At 36.7% G+C, this 27,101-nt stretch overlaps 11 protein-coding genes across 11 annotated transcripts; 4 read left to right on the plus strand and 7 right to left on the minus strand.

Annotated features, from left to right (window-relative positions):
• Positions 1-46: 46 nt before the first annotated feature.
• Positions 47-3,112, plus strand: EV154DRAFT_37311 (uncharacterized protein). Its single transcript, XM_051595020.1, has 6 exons — positions 47-139; positions 215-310; positions 370-1,119; positions 1,191-1,922; positions 1,976-2,317; positions 2,373-3,112. Exons 1-6 carry the CDS (start codon positions 136-138, stop codon positions 3,053-3,055), a joined length of 2,607 nt encoding a protein of 868 aa, XP_051461617.1. The 5' UTR covers positions 47-135; the 3' UTR covers positions 3,056-3,112.
• Positions 3,113-3,601: 489 nt separating this feature from the next.
• EV154DRAFT_536266 (glucosidase II beta subunit-like-domain-containing protein) lies at positions 3,602-5,135 on the minus strand (the record flags this gene model as incomplete). The annotated part of the gene is made up of 5 exons (XM_051604124.1): positions 3,602-3,765; positions 3,849-3,998; positions 4,062-4,757; positions 4,837-4,959; positions 5,030-5,135. The coding sequence occupies 5 exons, from the start codon at positions 5,133-5,135 to the stop codon at positions 3,602-3,604; spliced, it is 1,239 nt and encodes a 412-aa protein (XP_051461618.1).
• A 2,845-nt stretch (positions 5,136-7,980) lies between these two features.
• Positions 7,981-9,388, plus strand: EV154DRAFT_599410 (platelet-activating factor acetylhydrolase; the record flags this gene model as incomplete). Its single annotated transcript, XM_051607113.1, has 4 exons — positions 7,981-8,191; positions 8,265-8,743; positions 8,798-9,055; positions 9,119-9,388. 4 exons carry the CDS (start codon positions 7,981-7,983, stop codon positions 9,386-9,388), a joined length of 1,218 nt encoding a protein of 405 aa, XP_051461619.1.
• A 953-nt stretch (positions 9,389-10,341) lies between these two features.
• EV154DRAFT_413693 (seryl-tRNA synthetase) lies at positions 10,342-11,715 on the plus strand (the record flags this gene model as incomplete). Its single annotated transcript, XM_051595577.1, has 2 exons — positions 10,342-11,361; positions 11,434-11,715. The coding sequence occupies 2 exons, from the start codon at positions 10,342-10,344 to the stop codon at positions 11,713-11,715; spliced, it is 1,302 nt and encodes a 433-aa protein (XP_051461620.1).
• EV154DRAFT_496269 (uncharacterized protein) lies at positions 11,704-13,143 on the minus strand. The gene is made up of 3 exons (XM_051600133.1): positions 12,583-13,143; positions 12,086-12,530; positions 11,704-12,021 (listed from the first exon to the last, which is right to left on the minus strand). Exons 1-3 carry the CDS (start codon positions 13,043-13,045, stop codon positions 11,766-11,768), a joined length of 1,164 nt encoding a protein of 387 aa, XP_051461621.1. The 5' UTR covers positions 13,046-13,143; the 3' UTR covers positions 11,704-11,765.
• Positions 13,138-14,928, minus strand: EV154DRAFT_37412 (uncharacterized protein). Its single transcript, XM_051595021.1, has 5 exons — positions 14,698-14,928; positions 14,576-14,639; positions 14,463-14,511; positions 14,246-14,395; positions 13,138-14,187 (listed from the first exon to the last, which is right to left on the minus strand). Exons 1-5 carry the CDS (start codon positions 14,824-14,826, stop codon positions 13,230-13,232), a joined length of 1,350 nt encoding a protein of 449 aa, XP_051461622.1. The 5' UTR covers positions 14,827-14,928; the 3' UTR covers positions 13,138-13,229.
• Positions 14,929-14,981: 53 nt separating this feature from the next.
• Positions 14,982-16,246, minus strand: EV154DRAFT_496271 (uncharacterized protein). Its single transcript, XM_051600134.1, has 5 exons — positions 15,615-16,246; positions 15,508-15,555; positions 15,414-15,451; positions 15,269-15,353; positions 14,982-15,189 (listed from the first exon to the last, which is right to left on the minus strand). Exons 1-5 carry the CDS (start codon positions 15,781-15,783, stop codon positions 15,110-15,112), a joined length of 420 nt encoding a protein of 139 aa, XP_051461623.1. The 5' UTR covers positions 15,784-16,246; the 3' UTR covers positions 14,982-15,109.
• Positions 16,247-18,876: 2,630 nt separating this feature from the next.
• Positions 18,877-20,047, minus strand: EV154DRAFT_477651 (phosphatidylinositol N-acetylglucosaminyltransferase subunit C; the record flags this gene model as incomplete). The annotated part of the gene is made up of 5 exons (XM_051598118.1): positions 18,877-18,958; positions 19,016-19,330; positions 19,382-19,556; positions 19,625-19,846; positions 19,897-20,047. The coding sequence occupies 5 exons, from the start codon at positions 20,045-20,047 to the stop codon at positions 18,877-18,879; spliced, it is 945 nt and encodes a 314-aa protein (XP_051461624.1).
• A 564-nt stretch (positions 20,048-20,611) lies between these two features.
• On the minus strand, positions 20,612-23,238 carry EV154DRAFT_496282 (gamma-glutamyltranspeptidase). The gene is made up of 11 exons (XM_051600135.1): positions 22,952-23,238; positions 22,789-22,896; positions 22,657-22,737; positions 22,581-22,590; positions 22,377-22,520; positions 22,289-22,324; positions 22,133-22,229; positions 21,555-22,076; positions 21,289-21,494; positions 21,068-21,230; positions 20,612-21,013 (listed from the first exon to the last, which is right to left on the minus strand). The coding sequence occupies exons 1-11, from the start codon at positions 23,079-23,081 to the stop codon at positions 20,744-20,746; spliced, it is 1,767 nt and encodes a 588-aa protein (XP_051461625.1). The 5' UTR covers positions 23,082-23,238; the 3' UTR covers positions 20,612-20,743.
• Positions 23,239-24,779: 1,541 nt separating this feature from the next.
• EV154DRAFT_477653 (uncharacterized protein) lies at positions 24,780-25,282 on the plus strand (the record flags this gene model as incomplete). Its single annotated transcript, XM_051598119.1, has 4 exons — positions 24,780-24,790; positions 24,833-24,939; positions 25,019-25,128; positions 25,166-25,282. 4 exons carry the CDS (start codon positions 24,780-24,782, stop codon positions 25,280-25,282), a joined length of 345 nt encoding a protein of 114 aa, XP_051461626.1.
• A 676-nt stretch (positions 25,283-25,958) lies between these two features.
• EV154DRAFT_437069 (60S ribosomal protein L12) lies at positions 25,959-26,862 on the minus strand (the record flags this gene model as incomplete). Its single annotated transcript, XM_051596843.1, has 5 exons — positions 25,959-26,027; positions 26,090-26,286; positions 26,365-26,571; positions 26,628-26,656; positions 26,807-26,862. 5 exons carry the CDS (start codon positions 26,860-26,862, stop codon positions 26,019-26,021), a joined length of 498 nt encoding a protein of 165 aa, XP_051461627.1. The 3' UTR covers positions 25,959-26,018.
• Positions 26,863-27,101: the final 239 nt, after the last annotated feature.

Here is a 27,101-nt window from a genome sequence, read left to right on the forward strand (position 1 = left end):
TACATGATTCACAAGGTAAAAACAGAAAGAAAAGAAAAGCACTGGTTTGTTTCTTGAGAGACTTACCTCTTGCCCTAGTTTTGGAATGTGAAATTAGCTCTTTCTTTTGGTCATGACGAACCAACTTCTTCGAATATGGGTAAGTTGTTGCTATGTCCCCTTATTTCTCCAAGTTAAATTCAAACATAAAAACACTCCTATATGAATATATTAGACCTCAGCCATATGAGCTCGGACGAACTCAAAGATACTCAAACAATCATGGAAGAAAAAGTATATCGAATTTGGACCGTATTATCAGCCTTTGAAGGTAGACAGACAGACAGAGAGAGATATTTGTTAGATAGAATAACTGAATTATAATGTTAGAGTCTGCTGCTGGCTGTATTTCCGACATGTTACTTCACGTATCCGAAGGAGGTTATGCTGATGGTGTCAAGATGGCAGATTACTTTGTCACGCATGTGGACGTCTTGTTTACAGCAATTGATGATTTAGCCAACGCTTATTTTGCGCAAACAGGCGAAGAACTGTATTATGACCGAGAAAGCAGCATGCTCTGTAAAAAAGTCTCGAATTTCTTTTCATTATTTTCGCATACGCAAGAAAGTGGTCTTCGAAAGATTGGCATCACCCAAGATCTGTTATCATTAGTGACAGGTTTAGCGCACTATCTTAAGGTATTGATCAGAATTGGTCTTACCGGTGCCCTAAGATTAGAAACCAAAAACGATTCGAGATCAGGCGCTATCAGTCGATTCCTAAGTCAACTCATGGAATTAGCAAATAAGAAGAGGCAACACCTGCATGAAGCTGATTATACCGTCTCCTCAGATCTTTGTCAGTTCTGTAGAAAGGCCTGCGAAGACGCTTGTTATCGTTATGGTGCCTATCTTTGGCACGACGCATGTTTCGCTTGTTCCACATGTTGTGCTCCTCTTCGAAACGAATATGCCGATGCTTATATCGATAATACTTCTCTATCCATCACTTGTAAAAAATGTATTCAACACACTGAAGGCTATTCTCAAGGTGTGGAATATATCTCAAAGTTGAAACAGTCCTCCTTCTTATTAAGAGTCGCCTTACGTCGTTTGTATAGCTTGTTGAATGTTCCAGGTAAACTATTAAGCTTATGTATATCTATCCAAAAACATAAAAAAAACTCACCCCTCACATCCCCTTTATAGACCCAATGGTTGCTTATTATGGTCAGACCGGCGACCAATTACATCAGCAATTACAGCAACAACAGCAACAACAACAGCAATTGCAAATGCAACAACAGCAGCATCACCAACAACAACAATTACAGCAGCAGCATCAACAAGCACAGAGTGTACCACTTCCCCGTCAAATACCACAGATTCCCAAAGATGAACATCTCCCCAATGAAGAAATTCATTTGAATGATATTAAACGTATGAAGTCAACCCATATGAACCGAAAGATTACTAATTCACATCGTGTGGGTAAACGCTCTACATTGATGGAGACGCCCAGTCCCAATGTTGCGTATGTAGCGAATAAGACAGATGAAAGCGAAAGCCGACCAGCCAGTGTGTCTACCGATACATCTGCAACAAGAAGATCATCGAATAATAACGAGATGGGAAATGGTCATGGTGGAGATTTCTCTCAACTCTCGTTGAGTTCGCTCAATACATCACATCACACATACCATCATCAATATACAAAGTCAGTGCCAATGGCCAAAAGTTTTTATTTTGCAGAATTGGGTGCATTACAACATTTCATGCTAAAACATATCGCTGTGCTCTATCTGGAAGAAATATTACATGATCATTTTACGTTGGAAGAATTAGCTGATTTAATTGATGATAAGAAGAATTCCACCTTGTGGGGTAAGTTCGTAACTAGTCTTAAAGCAGGTGGTAATAAAAAGGCTCCACGACCCAAAGGTAAAAATATAGAAATATATATAGTTTAATTGTGTATTGATGAAATATAATAGAGGGTACTTTTGGTGTACCGATAGATGTTCTGGTAGAAAAAAATGGTATTGAATCCAACCTAGGTGTTGGGCCTACACGAATCATCAAGATTCCTTCTTTTATTGATGATTGTGTGTCTGCCATGAAGCAAATGGATATGTCTGTTGAAGGTATTTTCCGTAAAAACGGCAATATCCGAGGCTTGAAAGAGTTACGTGAAGAGATCGACAGGAACCCTACTGGCGTCCAATTACTAAATGAAACGCCTATTCAAGTGGCAGCGTTAATTAAAAAGTTCTTGCGAGAGCTTCCAGATCCTCTATTAACTTTTAGATTACACAGGTTATTTATTACTGCACAAAGTAAGCTTACACACATTTTTTTAATTATCTACAACTAAAAAAAAATTATTTATAGAATTGGAATCAGAGTCAGATAGAAAACGTGTAACTCATTTAGCTTGCTGTCTATTACCAAAAGCAAATCGTGATACGATGGAGGTTTTGTTTATATTCATGAAATGGGTGTCGCAGTTTGCTCATATGGAAGATGATTCAGGTAGCAAGATGCACATTGTCAATCTTTCCACTGTACTTGCACCCAATATCCTCTACTCTAAAAGTAAAGACCCTATCAAGGATGAATCATTATATGCCATAGAAACCGTTACCATGATGCTTCAAAATGCAGAAGAATTCGCCTCTGTACCTGAAGACTTTATTCCACTCTTACAGAATTTATCGTATGAAGAAGGTGACATGGAATTGAATGTGCGACATATTCTCAAGAAATGTGAAGTAGTCATGAAGCTGAAGAGATCTAATGCTGCTGGAGGTCCTATTCCACCTCAATTGCCTAGACAGCATTCCTCACCGGCTGCCGTATCAACCGTCTCTAATATGAATGACCCATCATATACTCAACAAGATCGCACCAATTATTACTTGTCTTCTTCACCAGTCCACGACGATGAATTGGATGCGGATTTTCAACGGAATAAAAACGGCCTTGCACCTGCGCCCATCATACGATCCCAATCCTCAAGCCAATTAAATGCTACCACCACTGGCCAGACTTTGAAAAAAGAACCAGTACAATAACAAAAACAGCATATATATATATTCTCTTATCCCCCTCCACCTCCAACATGTATATTTTTTTTTCTTTTTTTTTTCAATATAAAATCGGTTACACACACACTTTATTTATTTAACTAAAGCTCTTCGTGAATTGGCTTATTATTAGTAGTTTTTTCAGTGCTCTCTTGGATACGTTGACAAACAGCAGGTGACAACATGCGGAAATGATATTCACATTTCTCGGGTTCAGATACTTCAATGATTTCATTATTTACACCACATTCAATGGTGGCCTTGACACTTCTTTCAGGTCCATTCCAGCAACGTGTGCCTTGACTATGCGCATGCGTCTTATAATTGCCGTCATCAAAGTTGCTAAATTTACTGTATGATTCAAGTATTAAGTATACATGTATATACATACACTTATTTTTGTACTTACCCCAAAAATGTACGTGTGCTATCCTTGTTACTCTTTTGATAAGCATCTCCCAAGAAACATAATGAATAAGTGTACCTATTATAATACTTTAGATAAGGTAATGAAGCTAGCTTCTGGAGAATAACCTACTCTCCCTCGTCTTTTTCGACACAGACATCCTTGAGTTTTAACCACTCTCTTTGAGTACCATAGTCAATAGCTAAGTCGTCCTTGATCTTTTGTAACTCTGCGGTCAATTGATCCACTTCGGAGTCGGCGGCTTCGTATAATTTACGAGCATTTTCCACGTCTAAAACAAGAATGTTTAGTACACGCAATACTGTTATTTTTCTACCAATATTAGGTCAAAAAAGCATTTATATCTCCCCACACCTGCTTCATTACTAATACCACTATGTGGGATTGCTTTTTTATTATCGTTTTTTACAATTGGGACCAATTTATCCAACAGACTCTTTTTCAAGACATCGGGAAGAATTGATTCCAATTTTTCAACAATAGTCATAGCAAAAGAGTGCTTACCTAATATTCGTCAGTGAGAAAAGATCCTAATAAAATGAAATTTAGTAAAAATTAGCTGCCTACCTTCTTCTTTAGAATCGATCGTTTCCTCTTCAATTGTAGGTTCTTCTTCTTCTTCTTCCTCTTGTTCCTCAGGTTCCTGAACATTGATATTGGCAACGTCATCATTGATGCTTTCCTTGATTCCTTCATAACGATTCATGAAATCATCATAGCCAGCAATAGCACTCTTTACAGCCATATCATGGAAATTATGGTTATGGTCACGCTTCATATCACCCAAGATACTCTTTAAACTCTCCAACTCCTTTAATAAGATGGTGATATCGTGTTTCAATGTATCAATCTCCAACACATTTGATTGACACTTTGTCTTTTTCTTTGTAGTACGTGCAGCTTCCAAAGCCTTCAACTCGCGTTGTAAACGAAGCACATTGGATTTCTTAAGAATGATTTCATCTTCCAACTTGATCTGTTGTTCCTCCCACAAAGTCACTTGGTTCTCGGCCTCTTCAATCAGCTTTTCTTTGGCGGCGAGGCCGGCCAATGTAGATTGCTGGAGACTGGATTGATCTCGGCGGTAGGCTTCACCGACTGCCTTGCAGCGGTCGGGGCAGGTAATCAAGCCTCCGTTTTCATCAGAACCGTCACAACAGGCTTCATCGCATACACCGTCGTTCACCGCATAAGACTTGATAGTGGAAGGAATATGGCCTACATTGGCACAATAGAACAAACCATTGGGACAGGCAGAGGTGCCTATATATTAAAAAATAGAGAGGCGCGAATTTCTGTAAGTTTTTTTTAAAAAAGGGAGAAGGACTACTTGATGAAATACCTGGCTCATCGGAACCATCAACACAATCGCAATAGTCATCGTTAATGGCGCTATGCGAAATAATTTTAGAACCGTCTAAACAAGTCCATGTGCCATCACTGGAGGCTTTATATAACTCGTATTCTATGCAAAAATAACAAAAATAAAAAAGGTTAATAGAAAGTTTAATTTGTTTTCGAAAGAGGAAGTTTACTTTCTGGGGCAACACCTCGTACTGAAGCAGAAGCTGCCTCTGCTGCAGTTAAAACAAGAGTAATGGCAGCTAAAATGCAAGGTAACTTGTTCTTTAATTGAACCATTGTTTAATAAAAACAGAGAAAGAAAGAAAGCGCGGAAAAGGGCAGAAGTGTCTTGACGAGATTGGACACGGAGTTTCATTTTTGTAGTTGCAGGCAGGGTCGCCAAATGAAAGTCTGCAAAAGGATTTTTTATAGTAATGGATAAGCATTCTGCATTTGTTGTTGATGCTATCAATTCAAGTGTGTCCAGTACCAATTAAGACTAAAATCCTGTATATCAGATACGGATAAGAATGGTAAAAGCAGAATAGAACCTGAAAACAGCGTCTTCCATGATTATAAAAACATTGTAGAATTTAAAGCCTCTCTTCTCCTCAACTTTTTTTACTGAGCAGTACCTCGTATTAAACATCTGCTATTACTCCTAGTCCTTCATTTTGCACAGTTACACGTTGTTATTGAGTAAGCTGAGATTGCTGAACCATGTATAAAGCAAGTCATATCTAACTTAAGAAAAAAAAGTCTAATTAAATGGTAATAATTAGAAAGCTCACATATTGTATACTCCCTCCTAAGAAAATCAGCATACAGCATCCCATTTTCTTTGATAACTGCATTTTGTGTACCACCCAAAGAAAGAAAAAATGCTAACCATATAATGATTATGACATATAACTGAAATTCCAGGATCAAGCACTCAAATGACCATAAAATGTTGGGTTGTATGGTTTGTTAATTACTTGTTAACTTGGATACATTCACTGAACCCGTGTTCAATAATTTTAGGCTATCCATAACTGACTGAATAAAGTTATGGGTTCAATAATGCAACAAAAACCCTGTGTTTCAATTGATCCAGTACTGCTTATCAATGCAGATTTTCAATTAGACAAACAAAATTCATTTCCGTTCAGGTCAAAACCAAACTAATATACAAGTCTCGGTGTATCTTCCCGAATAACTGAAATCTTATGTGTATCACATTGTAAGATAATCGTTGTCATGCTTATATATATATATATATTTTACAATAAATGCTAGATATTTCTGCCGTCTTGTGTAGTGCATATTTTATTAAAATCGAAATTCGACATAACCGATCGAATCTCGACTAAAAATGAGCTTAGATAACAAATAAAACGACTGGCATATAATAAAACATTTTACTTTGTCTAGATTCCCAACAATAAGGAAATTTCGAATGATCTCATGAGTGAAATTCGGGTGTAAAACGATAAATAACTTATAGTTTTGTTAATTCCATCCCCCTTTTATATTCTTGTACCAAGTGTACAGTTAAGCTTAAGTTTTACAACATGAAGTCACGGTTTTTATAAAAACTATTTTAATATCGCTTGTGATTTCCAAAAAGAATTTATCAAAAAAAGGAGCTCGCTAATTACTCACCGAATTGAGTTGCTTTTAGCCACTTTTTTAAAGGGTTACCGATAAGCCTATGATATGGAGCAAATATAAGATTATGGGTTAATTGTTTTTATGTAGCCATGTATACTTTCTTTTCTTTTTTTCTGCAAAATAATGTAGACAAACAACACAATTTATTTTAAGCACTTAAAAAAAAAAAAAAAAAAAAAAAAAACTCTGAGTGTCGACAATATTGCTTAAAACCCCAAATACAGATATAATGCTATTGTTTGATAGAACGTTTAATTTTCTATACACCAGATTATTTCATAAGCAACGGGCTTCATACCTCCGGTAGCCGAGTAAATATAACTCATCAAAATTCTGCTGATCTATGAAATAAATGAAATCATACCAGCGCATGGGAGTTCGAAGCTTAAGACAGTAAACTGGATTCTAGATCCTTGAGCCTTTTTTTTTTACGTAACAAAAGGCTTCCTTTACCTTCTGCCGAATATTTCTGTCCCCCTCTTTTAGAAGATGGCATATCTATCAAGCCGAAAAATTGGTTCCTTAAAGGAACATTCCTTCTTTCCCCGGTTGCAGAATTGTCCTACACTCTGGTAAAGGGTTATAATTTTTTTTTCCATTGTGAAGCAATTATTGGAGCGGTTAGAGCCGGTCAAAGCAAACTTTATCAAACCTTTTTGTTTTCGTATACGATAAATTTATAATGTTTTTTAAATTACACTGGGATATTCAAAGCATCGTTATCGATTACTATAGCCGATGATCACATATTCCCTTAAATTTTTTCCTTTTGGAATATGATGATAACATCAGTACATGTAAACAGGTGATAATTACACAATTCTAAAATTTCAGATGCCTTTTTTAATTCTTATTACTAGAAGGCACATATGTACATACAATAGCACGCTAGAAATTCTTTTAACATAGTGTATTAGTCATAAATAAAGTGTTATCTATTCACGATGCTATCCATTCCATAAACATTTTGATGGGAACGATGTAATTATTGTTTAGACTATTATTCTATATGTTTTAGATTATTACTGTGTAATGAAGATTCGTTATTTCTTCTGGTCCTAACAACGTACACATGTGAATGCTTATGCAAAATAAAAAACATGGTTGAATTCATAGTTTTTAAAAAAGATAAGTATTTCCTGCTTCGTAACGCCCAAATGCTTTCAATATACGAGGCTTTTATTTGTTAACCCCCACCGAGAAAAAAGCCGAAATGAATACATAGGTTTCTGCAGGGATTTTGTACTACCCTTTAAAATGAATTCAAATGACATGATATGTACATCTTTTTTGATCATATATTTTACTCGGCATAATCTTACTTTTGTATAAATACATTTTAAAAAATAGAATAAAGTTGTTGCTTTTGTTTGTTGTGTGTGTTTCCAATTTACTTTATCACTTTTCATAAAAATTGATTTTTTTTATTCATAATTTTTTGTTTATAATCCTACTTAATAGCAAACAAAAAATAGATCAAAAGAAAAACATGTCTTTATTATTAGCTAATTTCCCACCTTTGACCGGACGTTACTCTGTTGGGTGCCACGATATTGAGTGGCAAAACCAGCAACCTTCCAATTCAAGAACACCACCTGACGAGTATTGTAAATCAGTACTGATGAGATTATACTACCCCGCAACCATTAAAAAGGGAGATCATAAAGCCAATTGGATTACTCATCCGGATTATGCTAAAGGTACAACATACATTGGGATAGATATTTTAGTTGGAACACAATACTCATAATATTTTTTTTTTTACATACTCAGCCTTATGTGATATAGCAAAGCTACCAGCATTCTTGTCTAATTGGTTATCAGGATTAGCATCTATCAAGAAAACACGTTTTTACAAGGATGCCCAAGTACTTGAAACTGATGAAGCAACGCAATTTCCAGTCATTGTATTTTCACATGGCCTTGGTGGCAACCGGTTAATCTATTCGTCTATATGTTCTGATCTTGCTAGTCACGGATTTATTGTGGCTGCTATTGAACATCGGGATGGATCTGCTAGTTTGGCTAAAGGCGTCGAAGATGAATGGGTCAAGTATGATAATGTTCCACCTGAGGTGTGGGGGTTTAGACATCATCAACTGAGACACAGAGTAGCCGAAGTCGAATTATGTTTAGCCGGACTAGATGAATTGGCTATTACCAAATCAAATAAAGGTGGACCAAACTTTGAAGGAAAGCTCAATATGAAGTCAATTGTTATGGCTGGCCATAGCTTTGGTGGAGCAACAACGGTTAGTATACGCTACTTGCTCATTTTATGTCAATATGTATTAACATTTATACAGATGCTCATGTTGAATGATAAAGCCTGTCGATTCCAGTGTGGGCTACTATTAGATCCATGGGCACAACCATTAATGATGATGACAGATACCGACGTACATATCCAAAGACCAGTAATTGCTATATTGAGCGAACAATTTTCGTTTTGGCCTGATAACTACGAATCTGTACAGGAACTCATTGACCACTCTGTTCACTCAAACAAGAGTTTATGTTTATCATTAAACGGAACCGAACACCAACATCAGTCTGATGTCTTGGTAAGTTAACAGATTTGTATCATGATTGTTTTATGGTATTGACTAATTTTATTCTTTTCATAGCTTGTGCTTCGTTATTGGACTTTGTTTGATTTCCGGTCTCCCTTTCAAATCGATCCTGTTCGAGCGATTGACTTAAACACGGAAGCTGCAGTTACATTTATCAACAATATCCTTTCCAAACCAATTACAGCCTCTAAGATTGCATATCCAGCAACCAAAGTATCCACTAATAACGCTAAAAAGAGATCACGAGAACCAAGTGCCCCACGACCCATTTCCAATTTTGACCCAATAATTAATCATACCAAAAAGACCAAGTTGGCCTTATAATTTTTATAACTAAAGAAAGAGTGATCAGAAGTATTAACCCAGAAGGTCCTGATTGTGATTATACCTTTCTATTAATAATACATGGAAATAATAATGAATTATTTATCAAAACATGTCAATAAAAATATCAAAAATACTTTAGAATTTGGGTTTAGAATACATTGGTTTTAGTAATAACTAATAGTCCAAGTAGCTGCTTTATGGGTTAAAAAAGACATTAAAAACTAACAAGAAGGAATTATAGCTAGCTAGCTCCTCGTTCACAGTGGCGCACTGCGTACAATAAATGTGCTTATAGTACAAGCTATCTATTTCAATGTATGACTTCTAAATTGACATGGATACGTTCGTACTAATGGTGTAGATATGAATATATTACTGTTACTAATAGTGTTACAGATGACCACACATTGAATTCTAATTTAAAAAAGAGTGGCAGGAAACGGACAACATGGATTAGGTCCAGATCATGTCACAACTGCAATTGCGCCAACAATGCGTGCGGCATGGTATCTTCCTTTGAGCCAATAACTCTCTCTCTAAGTCATATTAAACATGTGTTGATTAGACAGTTAAATTTTATGTTCCAGAGAATAGCACGATTTGAAATATTGTAAAGATCAGCGAGTATTGTTTTGATGAGTAAAAAAGAACGAGAGATGATTTGACAAGAGATTCAGTTACTAAAAAGTGCCGCTATTGTTACAAGAAATAAAACTCCGTTGCTCCGGCCAAAAAAAAACCAGCATCCCTCGTTGCAAATTCCCAGTTTGACACTTAAAATGTTAAAACACCTTTCTAGATGCAGTTCTTTACGCTTGCGAAATACCAAGCTAACACCTAACTGTATACGTTGGAACAGTCAAATAGCCGAAACCGACGACATTCATCGCATTCCTCCCCAACTCAACCTTAAATACTATGCAGAGAATGCTGATGCCATTGCTCGCAACATGACTTTAAGAAATTACGAGACTGATTGTGCATTACGCGTGAAGGAACTTTATAGCCAACGTAACCAGTTGCAAGAGAAGGCCGAGATCTTGACCAGGGAACGTGATACTGTGAACCAACAAATTCGTACCGCTGTCACCAAGGAGTCTCGACAACCTTATATCGCACAAGCAAAACACTGGAAAGACCAGTTACGTCAAGTGCAAGATCAACTTGTTCGATTAGAGTCCGAGTTGATTAACCAAGCACTTTTGATCCCCAATGATACACACACACAAGTTCCTATAGGACCTGAAAGTAATGCTAGACTCGTAAAGACTATTGGTACGCCACGCTTATCTACTGCTGAAACACCTCTTGCGGACCACGTTGAATTGGCTGAGCGACTTGACATGGTGGATTTCGAACAAGCGTCTCTTGTGACAGGATCCAAATTTTATTATTTAAAGAATTACGGAGCTTGGTTAGAATTTGCATTAATTCAATATGCGATGCACAAGGCAGCTGCCAAAGGATTTAGCCCAGTATTAGCACCTGATATGGTACGTACCTCTATTGCTTACGGGTGTGGATTCCAACCTAGAAAGAAGGAGGCCTCGCAAATCTATGATGTTAGTACACCAAGTACACATGCATCAGCACCTAAATTATGCCTGGTAGGAACAGCAGAAATTCCGTTGGCTGGTATGTTTGCCAAAAAATTGTACAAAGAACAAGAATTGCCCAAAAAGATTGTTGGATTTTCGCATGCTTTTAGAGCGGAAGCTGGACATGGGTCTGCAGAAGAACGTGGGTTATATCGTGTCCATCAATTCTCCAAAGTTGAATTATTTACTGTTACTACACCGGGACAAAGTGAAGCCATGTTGCAAGAATTACAGGATTTACAAGAAGATCTGTTCAAGGATTTAGGTTTATGTTTCAGAGTATTGGACATGCCTACAGAAGAATTGGGAGCTAGCGCATATCGAAAATATGATATCGAGGCTTGGATGCCAGGCAAGAATGGATGGGGAGAGGTAAGCATTAAAATTGTAACCATTCAATGACACGTAAAAATAACACACTTTTTTTTTTTAAAAAAAAAACAGATCTCATCTACTTCAAACTGTACAGATTATCAAACACGTCGTTTAGATGTGAGATATTTGAAAAACGAATTTCAAGAGAATGAAGGTGCAAAGGATGTACGTGTTCCATGGCATATTAAGGAGAAATTTGTTGATTACTGTCACACCTTAAACGGTACAGCTATGGCAGTGCCTCGTGTGATTATTGCTCTACTAGAGACCCATCAAAATGCCGATGGCACAATCAATGTACCTTTAGCGCTTCGTAAATGGATTCCCGGAGAACCAAGTATATTAAAATAAATGTTTTTTTTTTGGGTTTTTTATCAGTATTTAAAAGGAGGAGGGGGGTATTATGAAGCTGTTTGAGCTTGTTGTTGACGTGTAAGTCTGTCTCTTGACCTTCTTCTTCGGATAGCAGCATTTCTTAATTCTTGTCGATGCCAGCGATATAAACTCATGGCTGTAGTAGTTCCCATTACAAGTAAAGAGCCAGTCATGGTATAAAATCCAGGTATTTCCTTGAAAAAGGCCACGCCGAAAACAAACGCAAAGATGACATCAGTTGACCGTATCAAAGTGACTGGACCAATTGGGGCTATTTTCAACCTAATACAAAAAAGAAAACATTAAACATTGATGGCTGATGAATGAGTGTATTTTTTTTTCTAACCCTTCGTTCAAAGTAAACTGGCCTAAGAATGCCATGACGCCAGTCATTAAAAGTAAGCCCATTTCATGCCAGCTCCAAGAGGGTACGACAAACCCTTGAAGCTGACAAGCAAGAACAATAATACTCAACAAAGAAGCCACGCAGCCAAAATAAACAACATGAACCATGACAGGTGTACCTTGACCTACTTTTCTGACAGTGATATACGCCATTGCTGACATCAAGGAGGCGACTAATGCACATGCAATGCCAAATGACCGTTGATATTCTTCTTCCTCATCAAATCTGATAAATGCAACATGATTAAATAAAAAACTTGGCCTTGCAACTAGAATTAAACCGAGAAAACAAACAATCGAATAAAATCCATCCACAATTGTGAAGTTTTCATTTAAAACAATAGCAGAAATCATCACTTTAAATATTGGTCCTAAAAAGAATATGGCTAAAAACAACATCAATATCCCCTATACGTATATGTCGTTTTATTGATTTACCTGTCGCATCAATCAATGGTAAGACTGTTAAACTGTAAAAGAACAAGGACAAGGCAATCACACTTGTCACTGCTCTAAATAATATCCATTTGCGTACATCTTTCTCTCCTAACGGACATACGTTTAACATGAAACACCCAATCAAACCCAGAGGCAACTGCGTGCAAGAACGAGCCAACACAATTTCAAACGAAGGGAATGTGGTCCCCAATAATTTCACCAGTACAGAGACACCCGTAAACAGCAATGAGGATATAATAAGCAAACTGAGCCCCCCTAATTCTTTATCTCGTGTTTCTGGTTCAGTACTAAGGGCAATAACTGAAGATAAATGGAAACTTGTGTCGGCATGTAAACTTCCTCCAGCTAATTGTTGGTCATGAGAGATGAGTGGTGTTGACTCATTTACAATGATAACACTAGAAGGTAGAGGATTAATAGGTGCAGTCTCTCGACTTGACATTGCAAAGAAAGTGTGAAAGAGCAATAGAGAGAGAAAAGAAAGAAAGAAAAAAAAAAGAAAGGACGAAAATTAAATCTCGGATAAAGAGGACTGAAAGCACTGACAGCATAACAGCATGATGTCATACAATCAACATTTTCGTAAGTATTGCATGAATAGATATTATTATTTTTATTATTATTACTTAAAGAGCAGGAACGACACGGTTACAGCCGTAAGCACTTCTACCAGCATTACAGTCGGAATAAGTCTCGCAACAACGAATACAGAAATCGTTGGTGCTAGGCTCGACCAAGGAAACGTAATAAGGGTAACCAGCACAAGCAGATTTGGGAGGAGAACCAGCACCGTGGTTATCATATTGTCCACCTTCGTCCTTGGCACTTAATTCATAGGCATTGCGGTTGATTGTACCACGGACTTGAACGAAACCAGCAGCAGAGTTAGTTTGATAGACAGCTTTGGTGATAAATCCAGCAGGCAAGATACCGGCACCTTGGGCATTAATATTGGGCTTGGTACAGAAAGCAACGGCAAACTTTTCTGAAGAAGCAATAGCATCGATATCTTGCTTACCACCATTGTTGACCTTGTTACCGGGAGAAGGAGGCAAGAAGAGACAGAAATCTTTACTAGAGCTGACTTGAACAGTTAAACCAGAAGGGGCACTGGTAGCAACAGGGGCAGCAGTGGTAGTCTTGATGGCAGAGGTCTTGGTAGGAGCATTGGTCTTGGTGTTAACAGGTCCATTACAGGCACCGTTAATACAGTCATCTTGACAATCGGCTTGAGTCTTACAACAGTAGCTGCTATAACCATCACCATTACCTAAACCGAAAGAACCGGCAATACAACCAGTGACAGCGGTGGTGGTAGCCTTGGCAGTGCTAGTCTTGGTACCTTTAACAGAGGTAGTCTTGGTGTTGACAGGACCATTACAAGCACCACTGATACAATCATCTTTACAATCAGCCTGAGTCTTACAACAGTAGCTCTTGTAACCATCACCGTTTCCTAAACCATAAGAACCGGGGTAACAAGCAGTGCTGTCACTAGAAGTGGGGGCAGCAGGAGCAGGAAGGATACCGCAAATGTTGTTTTCAGGGTCAAGAACACATTGGTTATTAGCAAGGTTACAACAACTACAAGACATTATAAGTTAGAAAATAGGTCTAGATAACGACATAAAAAAAAACTTACCGAGCACCAGCACAATCACCATCTTTGGTACATTGAGAGCCAGCAATAGTGAGAACAGTAGTGGTTGCAGCGGCGGTACTCTTGGTGGATGTAGGTGTCTTTCCGGTGGTGGTACCAATGGGAACGGCACTAGACTGAGTTGTGGGAGCGCTAAAGAAAATTAGGGTAATGGTTAGATGATGATTTCAATCCGAGACAATCTATTTTTTATTCTTACCTAAGACAGAGAATTTGATCAATGTATAAGTTAGTACAGCCAGAGTTAACTAAAAGATAGGTTAAGCGATTAGATAGGCATTGAAGGTAGTATAAAGACGATAGATGACTTACTGGAAGGATTCCATTTCTTCATGCTGGTGGTGGAAATGTTGAAGTTTTTGCCGATTTTACTACACTATTGAACGAAATAAAATTTAGTAACTATTTTGGTTACTCGAGTTGGCATTACGTACGGTATCGCCATTTTGTACAATGTAGGTAGTCTTACAAGAGACAGAGTAGGTAAGGACGCTGTTCTTGGAAGCGGAAACAGCAGATGAAGCGAGTGCAGTGGCAACAGCAATTAATGACAAGACACGCATTTATGAAAAAAGGAGTGACAGAGAATAAAAAGGAATGAATAAAGAAGTAAAGAAAGACAAAAAATAATAAAGAAAAAACTTTTATCATTTTTATAGTCCAAATGTCACTGAATACAAAAAGGACTTCGAACTGTCGATCAATAAGACGTTAAACCTAGAGGAGCGTCATGACACGAGGCATTTTATTTATGTTGGTGAAACAACTATATATGGTAAAATAATTCCATTTGAATAGTTTATAAAAATAGCAATATTATTTATTCTATGATCTCTCTCTCTCTTTCTACCATTTCATCACGTCAGGGTGTCTCTTAAACTCTTGATAATCTTTCAAATTGAAGAATGACAATTCTGTCTCGTTTTCTATGGCAACATAAAGTACAAAAAGTACGGTTAAATAAATAAAAGAGCTATTTATACCATTAAAGTCCCTCTCACTCACCAATTCCTTGCCATGCTAAAACAGCACTATCATCAAAGAGGATTAACTTGTCATCATCTTCAACGTTTATAATTAAATTCATAGTCTAAAAAAAGACTGAGTTTTCAGATTGCCATGTTATTTAGTATCATTTTATGTCAATTACCTTGTGTCCGTGAGCAACGGTGTAAACCTTAAGTGTATCTATTTAAAGCCTGATTTAATTATACATTATAAGATCGAATAGGGTTAATTCTTACCGAATTGGACATTCAAATAAGGCTTCCAGCCAGACTGTGAATGAATTTCTATACGTAAGTTTAGTAACTGCTTTACTCTCGTCTGTAAAATATCCGTGTGTACGTACTGTCCATAACAATTTTTTTCAACTCGCCAACTGTACAGGTTTCGAGGTTAACGTGTTGAAGCACAAGGTTTTTACACGTGCGGTATTCAAAGTTCTTGATGCAACGGACAGTTAATGTGGCATCAGAAGATGGTTTAGCGAGATTAGTAAGATCCTCAACTTCAGACATTTTGTGGAAAAAATTATTTTATTTGTTAAAAGAGGATTCGAGACAAAGGAAAAAAAAGTCGCCTTATTAAACCCCAGTCGATGGTCGTACCTTTTTTTTTTCATTCTATTTTTTTTTCTAAAGACTGGATAACGCTTCAAGTATAGTTTTATCTAATTAATCGTAAGCACAGTGTATTTTTCGAATGCTGATGTATTTTTTAAACTAGCATGAAACCAATTTTGGTATGTGTTTAATTGACATGAAAAAACATGTTGCATGACTTAATGTTACGCGAACTTGGGACTGTCCTTCTTCCCGATACAGCGGAAACGTGACTTTTTTTTCTTCCCGCGTAATGGTTACTAAAGCAGTAATTTGCTAATTGCTCTATTTCAGCTATCCGTACAGCTGAGCGATACGTAAGCATGTTGTGTCCATTGGAACATCTTGTACAAAAAAAAAAAAGAAAAGAAAGGATGGCCATTCGGAAATCTCCTTTTTTGTAAATTTTACTTATCAATTTTTTAAAAAAAAAAAACTATTTTGAAACCAGACATTCATATAAAAATAGCATCGAACAAACGAGATACCTACCGGAATCTGTTATGAACACAGCATCATTTTACTCCTTATGTGCTACATGGATATCAGAAGATCTATTATTAGAGAACAAAATAAAAAAGAGTGCTTCATGCGCTGTATAATTTTGTAATGGTTACCAAAAGGCGACATGTATCTGCGAGTATAATCAGTTATACAGACTCATCTGATGTGTCACTATTTGCTTGGAATATTTTTTAAGTCTCGCATTGCTGCCGGGGCTATTTTAACTGAATGTTGAGCCTTTAATATTCCCTTACACAAGTTACGGAACATAGTATCAAGTGCAACATAATGAAGCAGTAAAAAAAACTCGTGGCTGTGTATGCAAGCTTAAGAATGATGATAATAATGGCTAGTTTTGCTGCGGGATTCGATTGGGCCTGTATGGTATGTCTCTGAGATTTTATTGTACAACTTTGCTGGTAAAATTGGACTACCAATGATTTAAAGTACAACAGTTCTGTTTTTTCAAATCATAATGAATGGTACTTACTACTATTCGGGATCACCTACAAATATTTGCTGAAATTCAACTCTAGCAAAGCCCATTTTTCTAGTTTTGTCCACAAACACTTTAAAAAGTACATCTTATCGTTCCAATTTCTGGTTGTTATTGTTTGGCTCACCTTATTGGACATTGTTTTTAAGCTATGCAACAGTGACATAAATAAAGATATATCACCATTCTACTAATATTGATGATTGCGGATATAATATTTTTCATTATGTTGGCTTCAAAGAATCATAAAGGCAACAATTACTGGGATCTAATTAATCAACCTCGTATCCGAAACCATGCTTCTCAATTGTGCTGATTTTATAAACAGTATAACTCTCAACCTTATTACATTATTTTTCAATCCTATTCACCTCTTTGTAGCCTTGAAATTGTCGAATTGCACAAAAAAAAAAGATAATCCCAAAAGGTATCATGCTATTCTGTAGTATGGCTGATTACAATGGGGAATGTAGTCACGCTAAATAATGTTCGTACTATCTTTTCATTTTTGTAATGCCTAAAATCAGTACAATCATGGTTTGACAGATTTATTTTTAAGCAAATAAAAAACTTTCAGATTCTGATTGGTCCACCTTTTGCATCAATAATAGCCTGACATCTGCCTTTCATGCTTTCAGCTAGTCGAGCAGCCAGATCGACACTAATTTTATTCCATGCTTCTTGCAAACATATCTTTAAATCATTAACATCGTTGATTCGGGCCCTCTTATCACTAATGAGAACGTCAAATAAGCTCCAAATAAGCTCAAGCGGGTTCAGATCTAGGCTTTTAATGGGCAAAAACTCAAAGCGACTGATTGAATCGTTGTTTTCCCACCACGTCGTAGATCCTCCAGTATTAAAGCTGGAGTTCAATTGAAGGATAAATTTCTTATTCTCTTTCTCACAAAGTTCGGTGAACCAAGGTGGGAATTTTGAAGCCAAATTATTAAAGTAAGTCGTCTCATCAACAGTACTATCAGTAAAGACCAAAGGGCCAAACCCATCGGCCCAAAAACAGCCACAAAGGATCACCGTTCCATTTCCCTGCTTTGTCATATCAACCTCGCGAAATGCTTTTATACCTTTATCATTATTTTCGACTGTAAAACGAGCCTCGTCTGACCACACAACGCCATTCCATTGTTGTGTAGTCCAGTCGACCCGTTCCTTGGCCCAACAAAGCCTTCTATTTTTGTCGGCTTCTTTTAGGATTGGCTTGAGCACCGCAAAATAAGATCCAAACCCGATTTGCTTTAAATAACGCGCCAAAGTATTTTTCGTGATGTCAATTTGATGAATTTTAAGCTGAGCGATTATTCTTTCGTAAGACCCAAATGGCTCATTTCTTGCTATTTCTTCCAAACATTTTAAATCTCTGGCATCCAACTTCTTTGGTGCGCCACCTGATTTTGATTTTTCTGGAAGGGGAGTATCATTCTCTCTAATTCTCTTTATGATACCTTGAACTGTTGGCTTGGGAATGCCCACCTCGTCCGCAATGCGGCCCATTGAGTAGTTTAGCTTATGTAACCAATACACCCCCAATAGTTTTTTTCCTCTCGCTTTAAATATTTTGTGTGAGTTGTGTTGGATCGTTCTGAACTGGTCATTTTGAAATCGATAACTAGTCTTTATGTATTTGTAAAGAGGCAAGTTATCCAAAAATCAAGATTTTTAGTGTGACTGTATTTATGGCTGATTTTGCCTTCACCGTTTCCACCCTTTACACAATCGAAACATGCTTTTAGTAATATGTTTCTATTAGATGATAAATATACCCGCACCTTCTAAATGACTGCTTTTAATAAGGTAGGCCTTTGCGAACAAAACCCTTGACTTGTCCTTTCATTTTGGGAGGGACTTCTTTCAGAAATGGGCGACAGGACAAATAATATGTCTAATAAATTTGAGAAATCTTGTCGATATTTAAAATAATTGGAAAGATGATTAAGTTTGTTTTCTATTTAACTATTCTAGTTTCGTGGTAATACAGGTATGCAAATTCATTAGTTTGATCTTTTTCGATAAATATTACGTCTTGGTCTTTGTAAACGTGGTCGTGCTTCATCCCAAGGTCCGTGAATTTCGCTATTTATTAAAAATATATAAGTATCAATAAAATAATGCACTAGTGTATACACGTACTTTTTATATTTTTGGATGAATATAAGCCAGTAAGGACAAATAAAAGTTAGAAAGCAGAATCCTAACACATAAATAAAAGCAACCGCCTTCGAAATATGTACAAACAATGCCACACACGTTAGGAGCATGGCTATTGTTACCCCAATTTGGATCTTTGGACTCAAGTCTTTAAGGTATCGTCTAAAGATAGGAAATAAGGAAAACCATTCCACAGCAAATGATAACAATCCAAATACATCGAAATTTGTGTCCAATCTTGAGGCTAATAGAACTGATGCAAAGATAGCAGCATTGGTTGATAAGGAACCAGGAATCCTGTAAACAAAACTGTGAGTTACACAAGAAAATACAGATCAACAAACTTACTTTATGCTGTTGGCTTGTGTTTTATAATCGTGAAATAACACATTGGCAAGAAAACAGCACACAGTTAAAGCCCATATCGTATCGTCGCTTGTTTGGCTAGTCAAGGTTTTTAATATGGGTGATAGTCCCAATAGGGTTACAAAAAAGAAAAAAGCACTTTTGGCAACTCTTTGACCTGCAGATATAAAAAAAAGAAAAGAAAAATGAGCGGAATGTTCGACTTTAAGGCTATTGTTGATTTACGTTTAAATTCGTGATTGCTTCTAGTTTTTAGTAAAGTTAGATCCCAGATTATGTAGCCAATGCCCGTTAATAAAGAACCTGCCCAGATCAAGTGGTTGCCTGAAACTGAATGAATTTGTAGGTAGATGAAAATCGCAATAAAGATCACAACGCTGCTTATATGTTGTGTAATGACTCCGGATTCATAAACCATGGTCCAATAATCGTATGATCGTACATTGACTAAAATAAAGTCTTAATCGACTTTTAAAGGAGGTTTTTTCATATATTACCATTTCTTTGTAGTTCATCTAGAAAAGTATTATCGACATAATTGTCGGGGTAGTTTTGCTTTACCCATAAAAGCTTTTGCCAGGGTGGATTGTTTGTATTGTACTGGTATTCTGAACTTTGGAATGGGCGCGTCGCTGCAGAAGCATACATAGTGTACAGGATGAAAATGCAATTCAAAAACTTAATTGAATATCCGCAGTCAAAGGATCGAAAAGAATGTCGTTCCTGCTGGTCCTCTAATTTATCTTTTACAACTTAAAAGAGGATAACTAAAAAAAAAAATTGATTGTAAAACTGATGTTCCTGTCTACAATTATGTAAGTTTATATGCAGAAATCTGAAGCTGGTTATGCTAAAAGATGATCGGAAAACAGGGGTAGGCTCTAGTATCAAAGCGTACTTGAGATACGGTAAAAAATGAAAGAAACAGATTTATAAAGTATGCACAGGCCTAGATAACAAACATACGCTGTGCAACCATGTAAAAAGAAACCTTTCATTTTATTACACAAATTCATAGCTGGTATATATTAGTTTTTCAGTGATATCATGTACCAATAATGAAGAACGTTTTATGAAAAAACGAATCGAGCATCCCATGAAAACTGCACATACTACTTAATAAAATTAAATGATGTGTCACATGAATAGACGTGAATTATTTTCTTACAGACTTTACTGTTAAATCCTTCGAGATCTTCAAGTCTTGTAAATGTGATTTTGCAAGCTTTGGGTTTTATTGGTATATAAAAATTGTTTTATTTAGACTAATGGGAGAAAAAATTTCTTCATTATATCGTGAGTGCAACCTAAGTTAAAGATCGACTCACTGACCTTTTTGCTGATCTAATAGGCTGCAGCAAGTCCCATTTTTCGAGGATCGCTTGCAGCTTCGATAGATCCGTCTGGTAACCTCCTAACTGCTTGAACCGCAGAGACACACATTAGTGCCGGAAGTTGGAATACAGTATGATTTCGCAATAAAAGCTCTTTCTCCAGCCTTGTATCAAATCCATGCTCTGTAATAGCAACATTGGGTAAAAGTTGGTGGTGAATACGAGGCGCTGCTACTGCGCTATAAATATCTTTGTTGTAGTCGAGCAAGTTAATGATACCCTGAAAACAATAAGTTAATAATCGCCAGTTTACATAAAAGGTGTGACCACTTACATTTAATGTGGCGGTAGGAATCATAGATCCACCTGAACCACCGATAACAATTTCAAGTTTGTTGTCCTTTTCAATAATGGTGGGTGTGATTGAGGAAAGTGGTCTTTTACCAGGTCCTACGTAATTGAATTCGCTAGGATAGAGCCCAAACTGGTTTGGGGTGCTATGTTTGTATACAAGTCAATTTTAAATATGATACAAGATGCAGATAAATAATTTACTTTGGTATCGAGAAATCATCCATTTGATCATTTAGAACAATACCGGTTTTGGCATCCATGATATGTGAACCAAATACCAGATTAACAGTAGATGTAAGTGAAACTGCACCGTCATTCTCATCTACTACAGAGAGATGCATTGTGCCATGCGCTTCAACATGATCAAATTTGGGGTTGTAATATAATGGTTCATGTGTGGTGCCATCCTTTAGAAGTATATTGTTGGTAAGTCTCTTTAATCTGTATAGCATTTACATCATACTTACAGTGATACGTTGACGGATTTTAGAAGCATAGTCTTTGGTAGTCATCTCATCCACTCTTTCTTCGTTATGTACAAAATCTGGATCACCCATTTCAGTCCTAAAGGCATATCCAAATTTAAATGCTTCGACAAAACGATGCAAATTTAAGCCGATCAAGCCTTCCACCTTGAATTGAAACCTTTCAATCAAGTTTAACACGGAAAGAAGAACAGGCCCGCTTGTAGGTTCTGAGCAGGTAGTTACTTTACGGCCATTGTAATATGTACTTAGCGTACGTCGTATGACAGGTTGATAGGATTGGAAGTCTTCTAATGTAACAATGCCGCCAGCAGCTTGGATGGTTTCCACCAAAGACTTTGCAATATCGCCTTGATAAAATTCATCTGCTCCTTTTGTGGCTATAATTTCTAACGTATCAGCCAAAGTAGGCCTTTTAACAATATCACCTTGCTTTACAGCAACACCGTTTGGGAGATACACATCAGACCATTCTGTCGATTTACGCATCCAGACTTCCTCCGTCTACAATATCGCGAGATTTTTAAGAAATGCACTTGCTCTTTTTTTTTTTAAGTTACCTTGACACGAACTTCTAGTAATGGTGTTGCTTTAAATCCATTTCTAGCGATACGTATAGCGGGTGCGAACAATTCGTTCCAAGATAATTTCCCATGTCTACAACGACATAAATTATGAAATCATTTTGTTGTGAAACCCGTATTACGAATAATTACCTTTTATGGGCTAGCTCTAATCCCCTTAATTCACCACTACAAAAAAACAATCATTAAAAATTTCCTCTAATAAACCATTATTACTCACGGTATGGCGACAGAGAGCGCACCTATTTTGGCTAGCTCGGGATCTCGTACAAACATATCTTCTGTCGATGCATCGGGTGCTGTTTCTCTGAAATCAATAAATTCAAAAGTTCCATTCGGCGATCGAATCAACATAAATCCACCGCTAAACAAATTGTTACAAATGACATAGATAACAAATCATTCATTTTTTTCTTTATCTTACCCCCCAATGCCTAGATAAACACCTGATTAGCAAACCAATTAAGATAGCCCATATTATTTTATGAATATTCCCATACCGGTTGCAAAACTGTCAATAACACCAATGCATAGTGTGGAAGCAATAGCTGCGTCTACTGCATTACCTCCTTGTTTCAGAACTATAACCAGTCTGTTAATCATCTGTCAAATCGATTAATTGCTTGACTTACTGTCCACGCCAACATTTGAGCATTCCTCCGCTTCAACCGCCACAGCGCCTTTGGCTCCTCTGGCAGCTCGCCCTTTGAATACAACAGGGCTCTCTAATGGCTGATCGGCTAAAGAAAGGACACTTCAATATAAAAATAAACTGACTATGGGAGGGGTACATACTTTTATATAAAAGACATGCAATGGTAATTGTGGATCCCAACAGGAACAATATGGCCACACTGATACATCGGTTATACTGTCTTCTCTTTATGTCTGGTTTTATCAGCGGTAAAGATTCGATATCATTCATAGTAAAGTCTAGTGAAAAAAATTAAGAAGGAATAAATGAGAAATAAGAAAAAGTGAGTATCACTGTAATTTAAATGGTAAAAAGATCATTCTCTCTCTGCGGAGTTGTGGATAAATATGGGAAAGGTTTTTCCGCAGGGAAAAGTTCATTCCATTACGTAATGTTCATGAATAAGGGTCAACATTTATTGTATGGACTTATTTATACTTGATTTAAGAACTATATCGTCAAATTTTTATAATACATGGTCTCCAAAAATGCGTATTAATTTCTATTTTCATAATTTCAGACTTTTTACGATGCATTAGTCTAACCTCTCAAACCAGCGTTGATTGGCTTGTACTATTTTATTCGAGACATGCATCATTGACACGTCAGATTGAATAGACTTCTATTAATTCTACAGATGCATTTACACAGAATCCTGTCACCAAATATGTTGCCGACTTTTATTTCAGATTAAATATTTGTAATAAATAAAATTGATAAAGCCAGCATAATATGTCAGAAATGTATTGAAACAGCCCATTGATTCTAACTGTTAGACATATTCTTCGTTTCTGTATCAATACTCGAGTTACAAAAGTAGGATGCCGAGAAAGCCAAAGTTAGAAAAAAGCTACAATTCTTATCTAACATCCCACCCCATCTTCAAACGGCTCGTTTGTTTTGCCAAGTAAAATCGCCCAAGAAACGCTTAATTCAAAAATATTTACCTGGTTTTTAATCTTTATCATCGCATAAAAAAAACGTAAATCATTTGCAAAACATAACTTTTATTGTAAATGTACTTCTCTTAGTTCCCAATAAAGAGCTGTTTAATAGGTCAGACCGCGAGAAGGTAAATGCACGCCCTGACTCGAGACGTATCTATGTACTTTTATTATATTCTTGTGTTGCTCTCGAAATGCAGGTTTACTCCTATGATTACAGGTAATTCTAATGTCCTTTTCCTTATGGTTTACCCACAGTACACAACAGAAGAGGAATAAAATGCCCCACTAACACCGAAGCTATGTTGGGGTGGCGATTTTACCTTGGCGGTCACAGCAAGCATATTCCGCAAACATGTAATACAGTTGGTTTAGGACTAGATACCCCGTAATCACGGAAAAATAGTGACAAGGGTGGTGAAGCAATACACACTTTAGGAATTCCACTATCTCTATTTTAATAAAAAATGGAGGTTCCTGTAACATGGTTTGAATGATTTGAAATGGTTACCTCTTACCTATATACAATGAGGTTTTCCCCAGCACCTCCATTCGTGGCTAAGAACTGGTACGAATACCTAATTATGAATATGTCTGATTTGAACAGTTTTTATTCGATGCAACAACTGTGCCCCATCATTAATTAACGTAATGATCATTTTGGTTCAATTGTGAAAGCGCGAATTGTAGGTAGCCTGAGCAACGGTTGGTGGCTGTTCGTTGACGAAAATGATAAGTTTGAAGTCAAGGCTCGATATGATTACTTAACTTATTGGAAAACATATTTCATTCATTGTTTATTAAGGTTGAATAAACCATAAAAGGCGCTGTTATGAAGACGGGTAAGGACAAAATGATAACTTGTGCTCCTGTTTAAACAATTTTAACGGTTACTTAAAGTTTTACCAGCATTGCCAAACCGTTCGAGAAAAAATATCGGCTATGTCCGAAATTCTCCTTCAGACTAGTCTGATGTCGATCGCATATGGCTTTTAAGTAAGATGGCAAAAAGATAAAAACAATGGCAATGTGTTAAAGGGTGTACGCATCCCCATGCTGCAAAGCAACCTCGACTATTGTAAGAAAGGACTCTGAGAGTAACCCAACGATCACTCAGCTTAAAAACGTATACGGAGACGTGCAAGGTATTGTGGTTGTCGCTACGCTACTGGAATAGTTTTTATAAGACATATGTACAGAAGGGAATATTAATTACTTTATTAGATCTTCTGGAAGTTTTTTCCAAATCTAATATTATGATCCGACTCCGTGTGGTGGACTTTGCTGATTTAATTGAAAGTCCTTCAAAACAATTTAAGCTAAATCGCATACATGTTAAAACATTTTTTTAGGGCCTATAAACAAAACAAGGAAGTTGTATTTGATAACGAAGGGAGTTTAGAAATCATTACATCTCATGAAATCATCAACGAGGACAAGTCAACACCGTTCAAATGCAGAAAAAGAGCTGTTAAGGGATCAGCTTAATCATATAACAGATAAATTCTCCTTTGGCTAAATACAAGACCGCATAGCTTTTCTGTTTTTATACTTTTGATTTCGCTACATACTTGACTGGATCTTTAATAAATATTTAAGTAACTATCGTATAATTCTGCATAATCAGATTTTCTTCAAACCTTAAACATGACTTGTTTCTAAACAATCAATACAACACGAGCTACCTGGTATTATACTGATAAATCATGTTGTGTTGAGAGCACTTGCTTTTTAATTGTACTTTAAATGTTTAGTCAGCTCAGGTTTAACAGCTAAAGAACTAACCCTTTAAATTTCCAAAAAGTTAATATACTACTGTATACATCCACTTAGATAAAACTATTTTCGCAGGTCTTTTGGTGCCTGTTTCTCGGGATTTACATCACTTCCAGCAGCAACCTGGATTAAGGTCATGGCCCGGATCACTTTCAGTAAAACTATTACTTTTATATAAATGACGCACCAATTTATGATTCAATGAAAATTAATGTTCGCCATAGTCATTGAGCTTAATCTAGTTGGGAAGTTTTGATCACTAACTCAAAGAAATAAATAGAAAAAACACCAAGTTCCAGAATAGGTGTATGTAACCACATCTATTTGAGGAATCTTCAGATTCAAAACTGTGGTGTTTGTTCAATCAAAAGAAAATTGTACACTCGTTACGATACACTGTATGTTTATTTAGATTGCGGGGGGATTAAAAAGTCTGTTAAATAATAATTTATTTCTCCTGTGTAATGATAAAAAAGTTAGCAAGAAAGGAATTATGACAAACAAAATGATATGACTTACAGGAATTTCGACCTCACCAGCATCGATGGCGTGACAGAGATCCTTGGGGTTTTGACCATCGACGGTACAACCGACGGAGAAAGCAGTACCAAGAATTTCCTTGACAGTACCGGAGAGCTCACGAGCCAAAGACTTGAAACGCATAGTACGGGCAATTTCAATAATATCCTCGAGAGCGACGTTACCAGAATGCTTGACTATCATTCAAAAAAAAATGCGTTAGATTCTGCCATGCACTGGATATCGCACGTGTTCCACTGAGATTCTATACTTACTGTTCTTTTCCTTCTTACGGTCACGGAGAGGTTCCTTAAGAGCCTTGATGACTAAAGAAGAAGCAGAGGGGACAACGGAAACTTGAGCTTGACGGTTTTGAATGGTCAATTGAACAGTGACACGAAGACCCTTCCAGTCCTTGGTACCCTTGGCGATATCCTCACCGACCTTCTTGGGAGACAAACCAAGAGGACCGATCTTGGGAGCTAATGATGATGTTAATGATAATTCAATGTTTTGATTCGTCAAATTCAATATTTACCAAGAGCAGATGAAGCACCAACTTCACCACTAATGTCATATAAAAAAAAAGAAAGTGTCGTATTAATATAACCGTTCTGATTGTGTTGATTCCATTTCAAAAGTGATTTTCATTTTGTGAATTTCCAATTTTCAAAATGTAAAAAAAAATATGTGTATAAAAAAAAATCGACGTTTTACCCAGTAGCACGGAGGTAGATAATCTTAACCTCAGAGGGATCGAACTTGGGAGGCATTTTATACTATAATGGATGATGTTAGGGTTGGATGGATGGATTATAGGGTAGGATATCTTACGTTGTTATAAAGAGAAGGTTTATCAAATCATAACGCACTCTGTAATATTTATGAACCTTTACACCCGCCTCTTTTTAAAGACCGCTTATTTTTCAAATCATATGCACACAACGTACTCTTTTTTTTCCATGAACTTGTTACTGATTTTTTTGCGTGATTTTTTTTTTCTTTTTTCTTT

This window comes from Mucor mucedo, assembly GCF_025094135.1.
Source record: "Mucor mucedo strain NRRL 3635 chromosome Unknown EV154scaffold_12, whole genome shotgun sequence".
Classification (NCBI taxonomy): Eukaryota; Fungi; Mucoromycota; class Mucoromycetes; order Mucorales; family Mucoraceae; genus Mucor; species Mucor mucedo.

What these genes read in the sequence shown, in the direction of transcription:
- EV154DRAFT_37412 (XM_051595021.1), bottom strand. Translation starts at nt 14,826, where the DNA reads ATGCGTGTCTTGTCATTAATTGCTGTTGCCACTGCACTCGCTTCATCT. An exon ending in TTGTACAAAATGGCGATACC is followed by an intron (nt 14,640 to 14,697) that starts GTACGTAATGCC and finishes TTCGTTCAATAG; the next exon opens with TGTAGTAAAATCGGCAAAAA. An exon ending in GAAGAAATGGAATCCTTCCA is followed by an intron (nt 14,512 to 14,575) that starts GTAAGTCATCTA and finishes CCTATCTTTTAG; the next exon opens with TTAACTCTGGCTGTACTAAC.
- EV154DRAFT_496269 (XM_051600133.1), bottom strand. Translation starts at nt 13,045, where the DNA reads ATGTCAAGTCGAGAGACTGCACCTATTAATCCTCTACCTTCTAGTGTT. An exon ending in ACCATTGATTGATGCGACAG is followed by an intron (nt 12,531 to 12,582) that starts GTAAATCAATAA and finishes TGTTGTTTTTAG; the next exon opens with CCATATTCTTTTTAGGACCA. An exon ending in CAGTTTACTTTGAACGAAGG is followed by an intron (nt 12,022 to 12,085) that starts GTTAGAAAAAAA and finishes TTTTTGTATTAG; the next exon opens with GTTGAAAATAGCCCCAATTG.
- EV154DRAFT_37311 (XM_051595020.1), top strand. An exon ending in TAGCTTGTTGAATGTTCCAG is followed by an intron (nt 1,120 to 1,190) that starts GTAAACTATTAA and finishes TCCCCTTTATAG; the next exon opens with ACCCAATGGTTGCTTATTAT. An exon ending in GTTATTTATTACTGCACAAA is followed by an intron (nt 2,318 to 2,372) that starts GTAAGCTTACAC and finishes AATTATTTATAG; the next exon opens with AATTGGAATCAGAGTCAGAT.
- EV154DRAFT_496271 (XM_051600134.1), bottom strand. Translation starts at nt 15,783, where the DNA reads ATGTCTGAAGTTGAGGATCTTACTAATCTCGCTAAACCATCTTCTGAT. An exon ending in TTATTTGAATGTCCAATTCG is followed by an intron (nt 15,452 to 15,507) that starts GTAAGAATTAAC and finishes GGCTTTAAATAG; the next exon opens with ATACACTTAAGGTTTACACC. An exon ending in TTTAGCATGGCAAGGAATTG is followed by an intron (nt 15,190 to 15,268) that starts GTGAGTGAGAGG and finishes ATGTTGCCATAG; the next exon opens with AAAACGAGACAGAATTGTCA.
- EV154DRAFT_496282 (XM_051600135.1), bottom strand. Translation starts at nt 23,081, where the DNA reads ATGAATGATATCGAATCTTTACCGCTGATAAAACCAGACATAAAGAGA. An exon ending in GATGATTTCTCGATACCAAA is followed by an intron (nt 21,231 to 21,288) that starts GTAAATTATTTA and finishes ATACAAACATAG; the next exon opens with CACCCCAAACCAGTTTGGGC. An exon ending in TTCCTACCGCCACATTAAAT is followed by an intron (nt 21,014 to 21,067) that starts GTAAGTGGTCAC and finishes TATTGTTTTCAG; the next exon opens with GGTATCATTAACTTGCTCGA.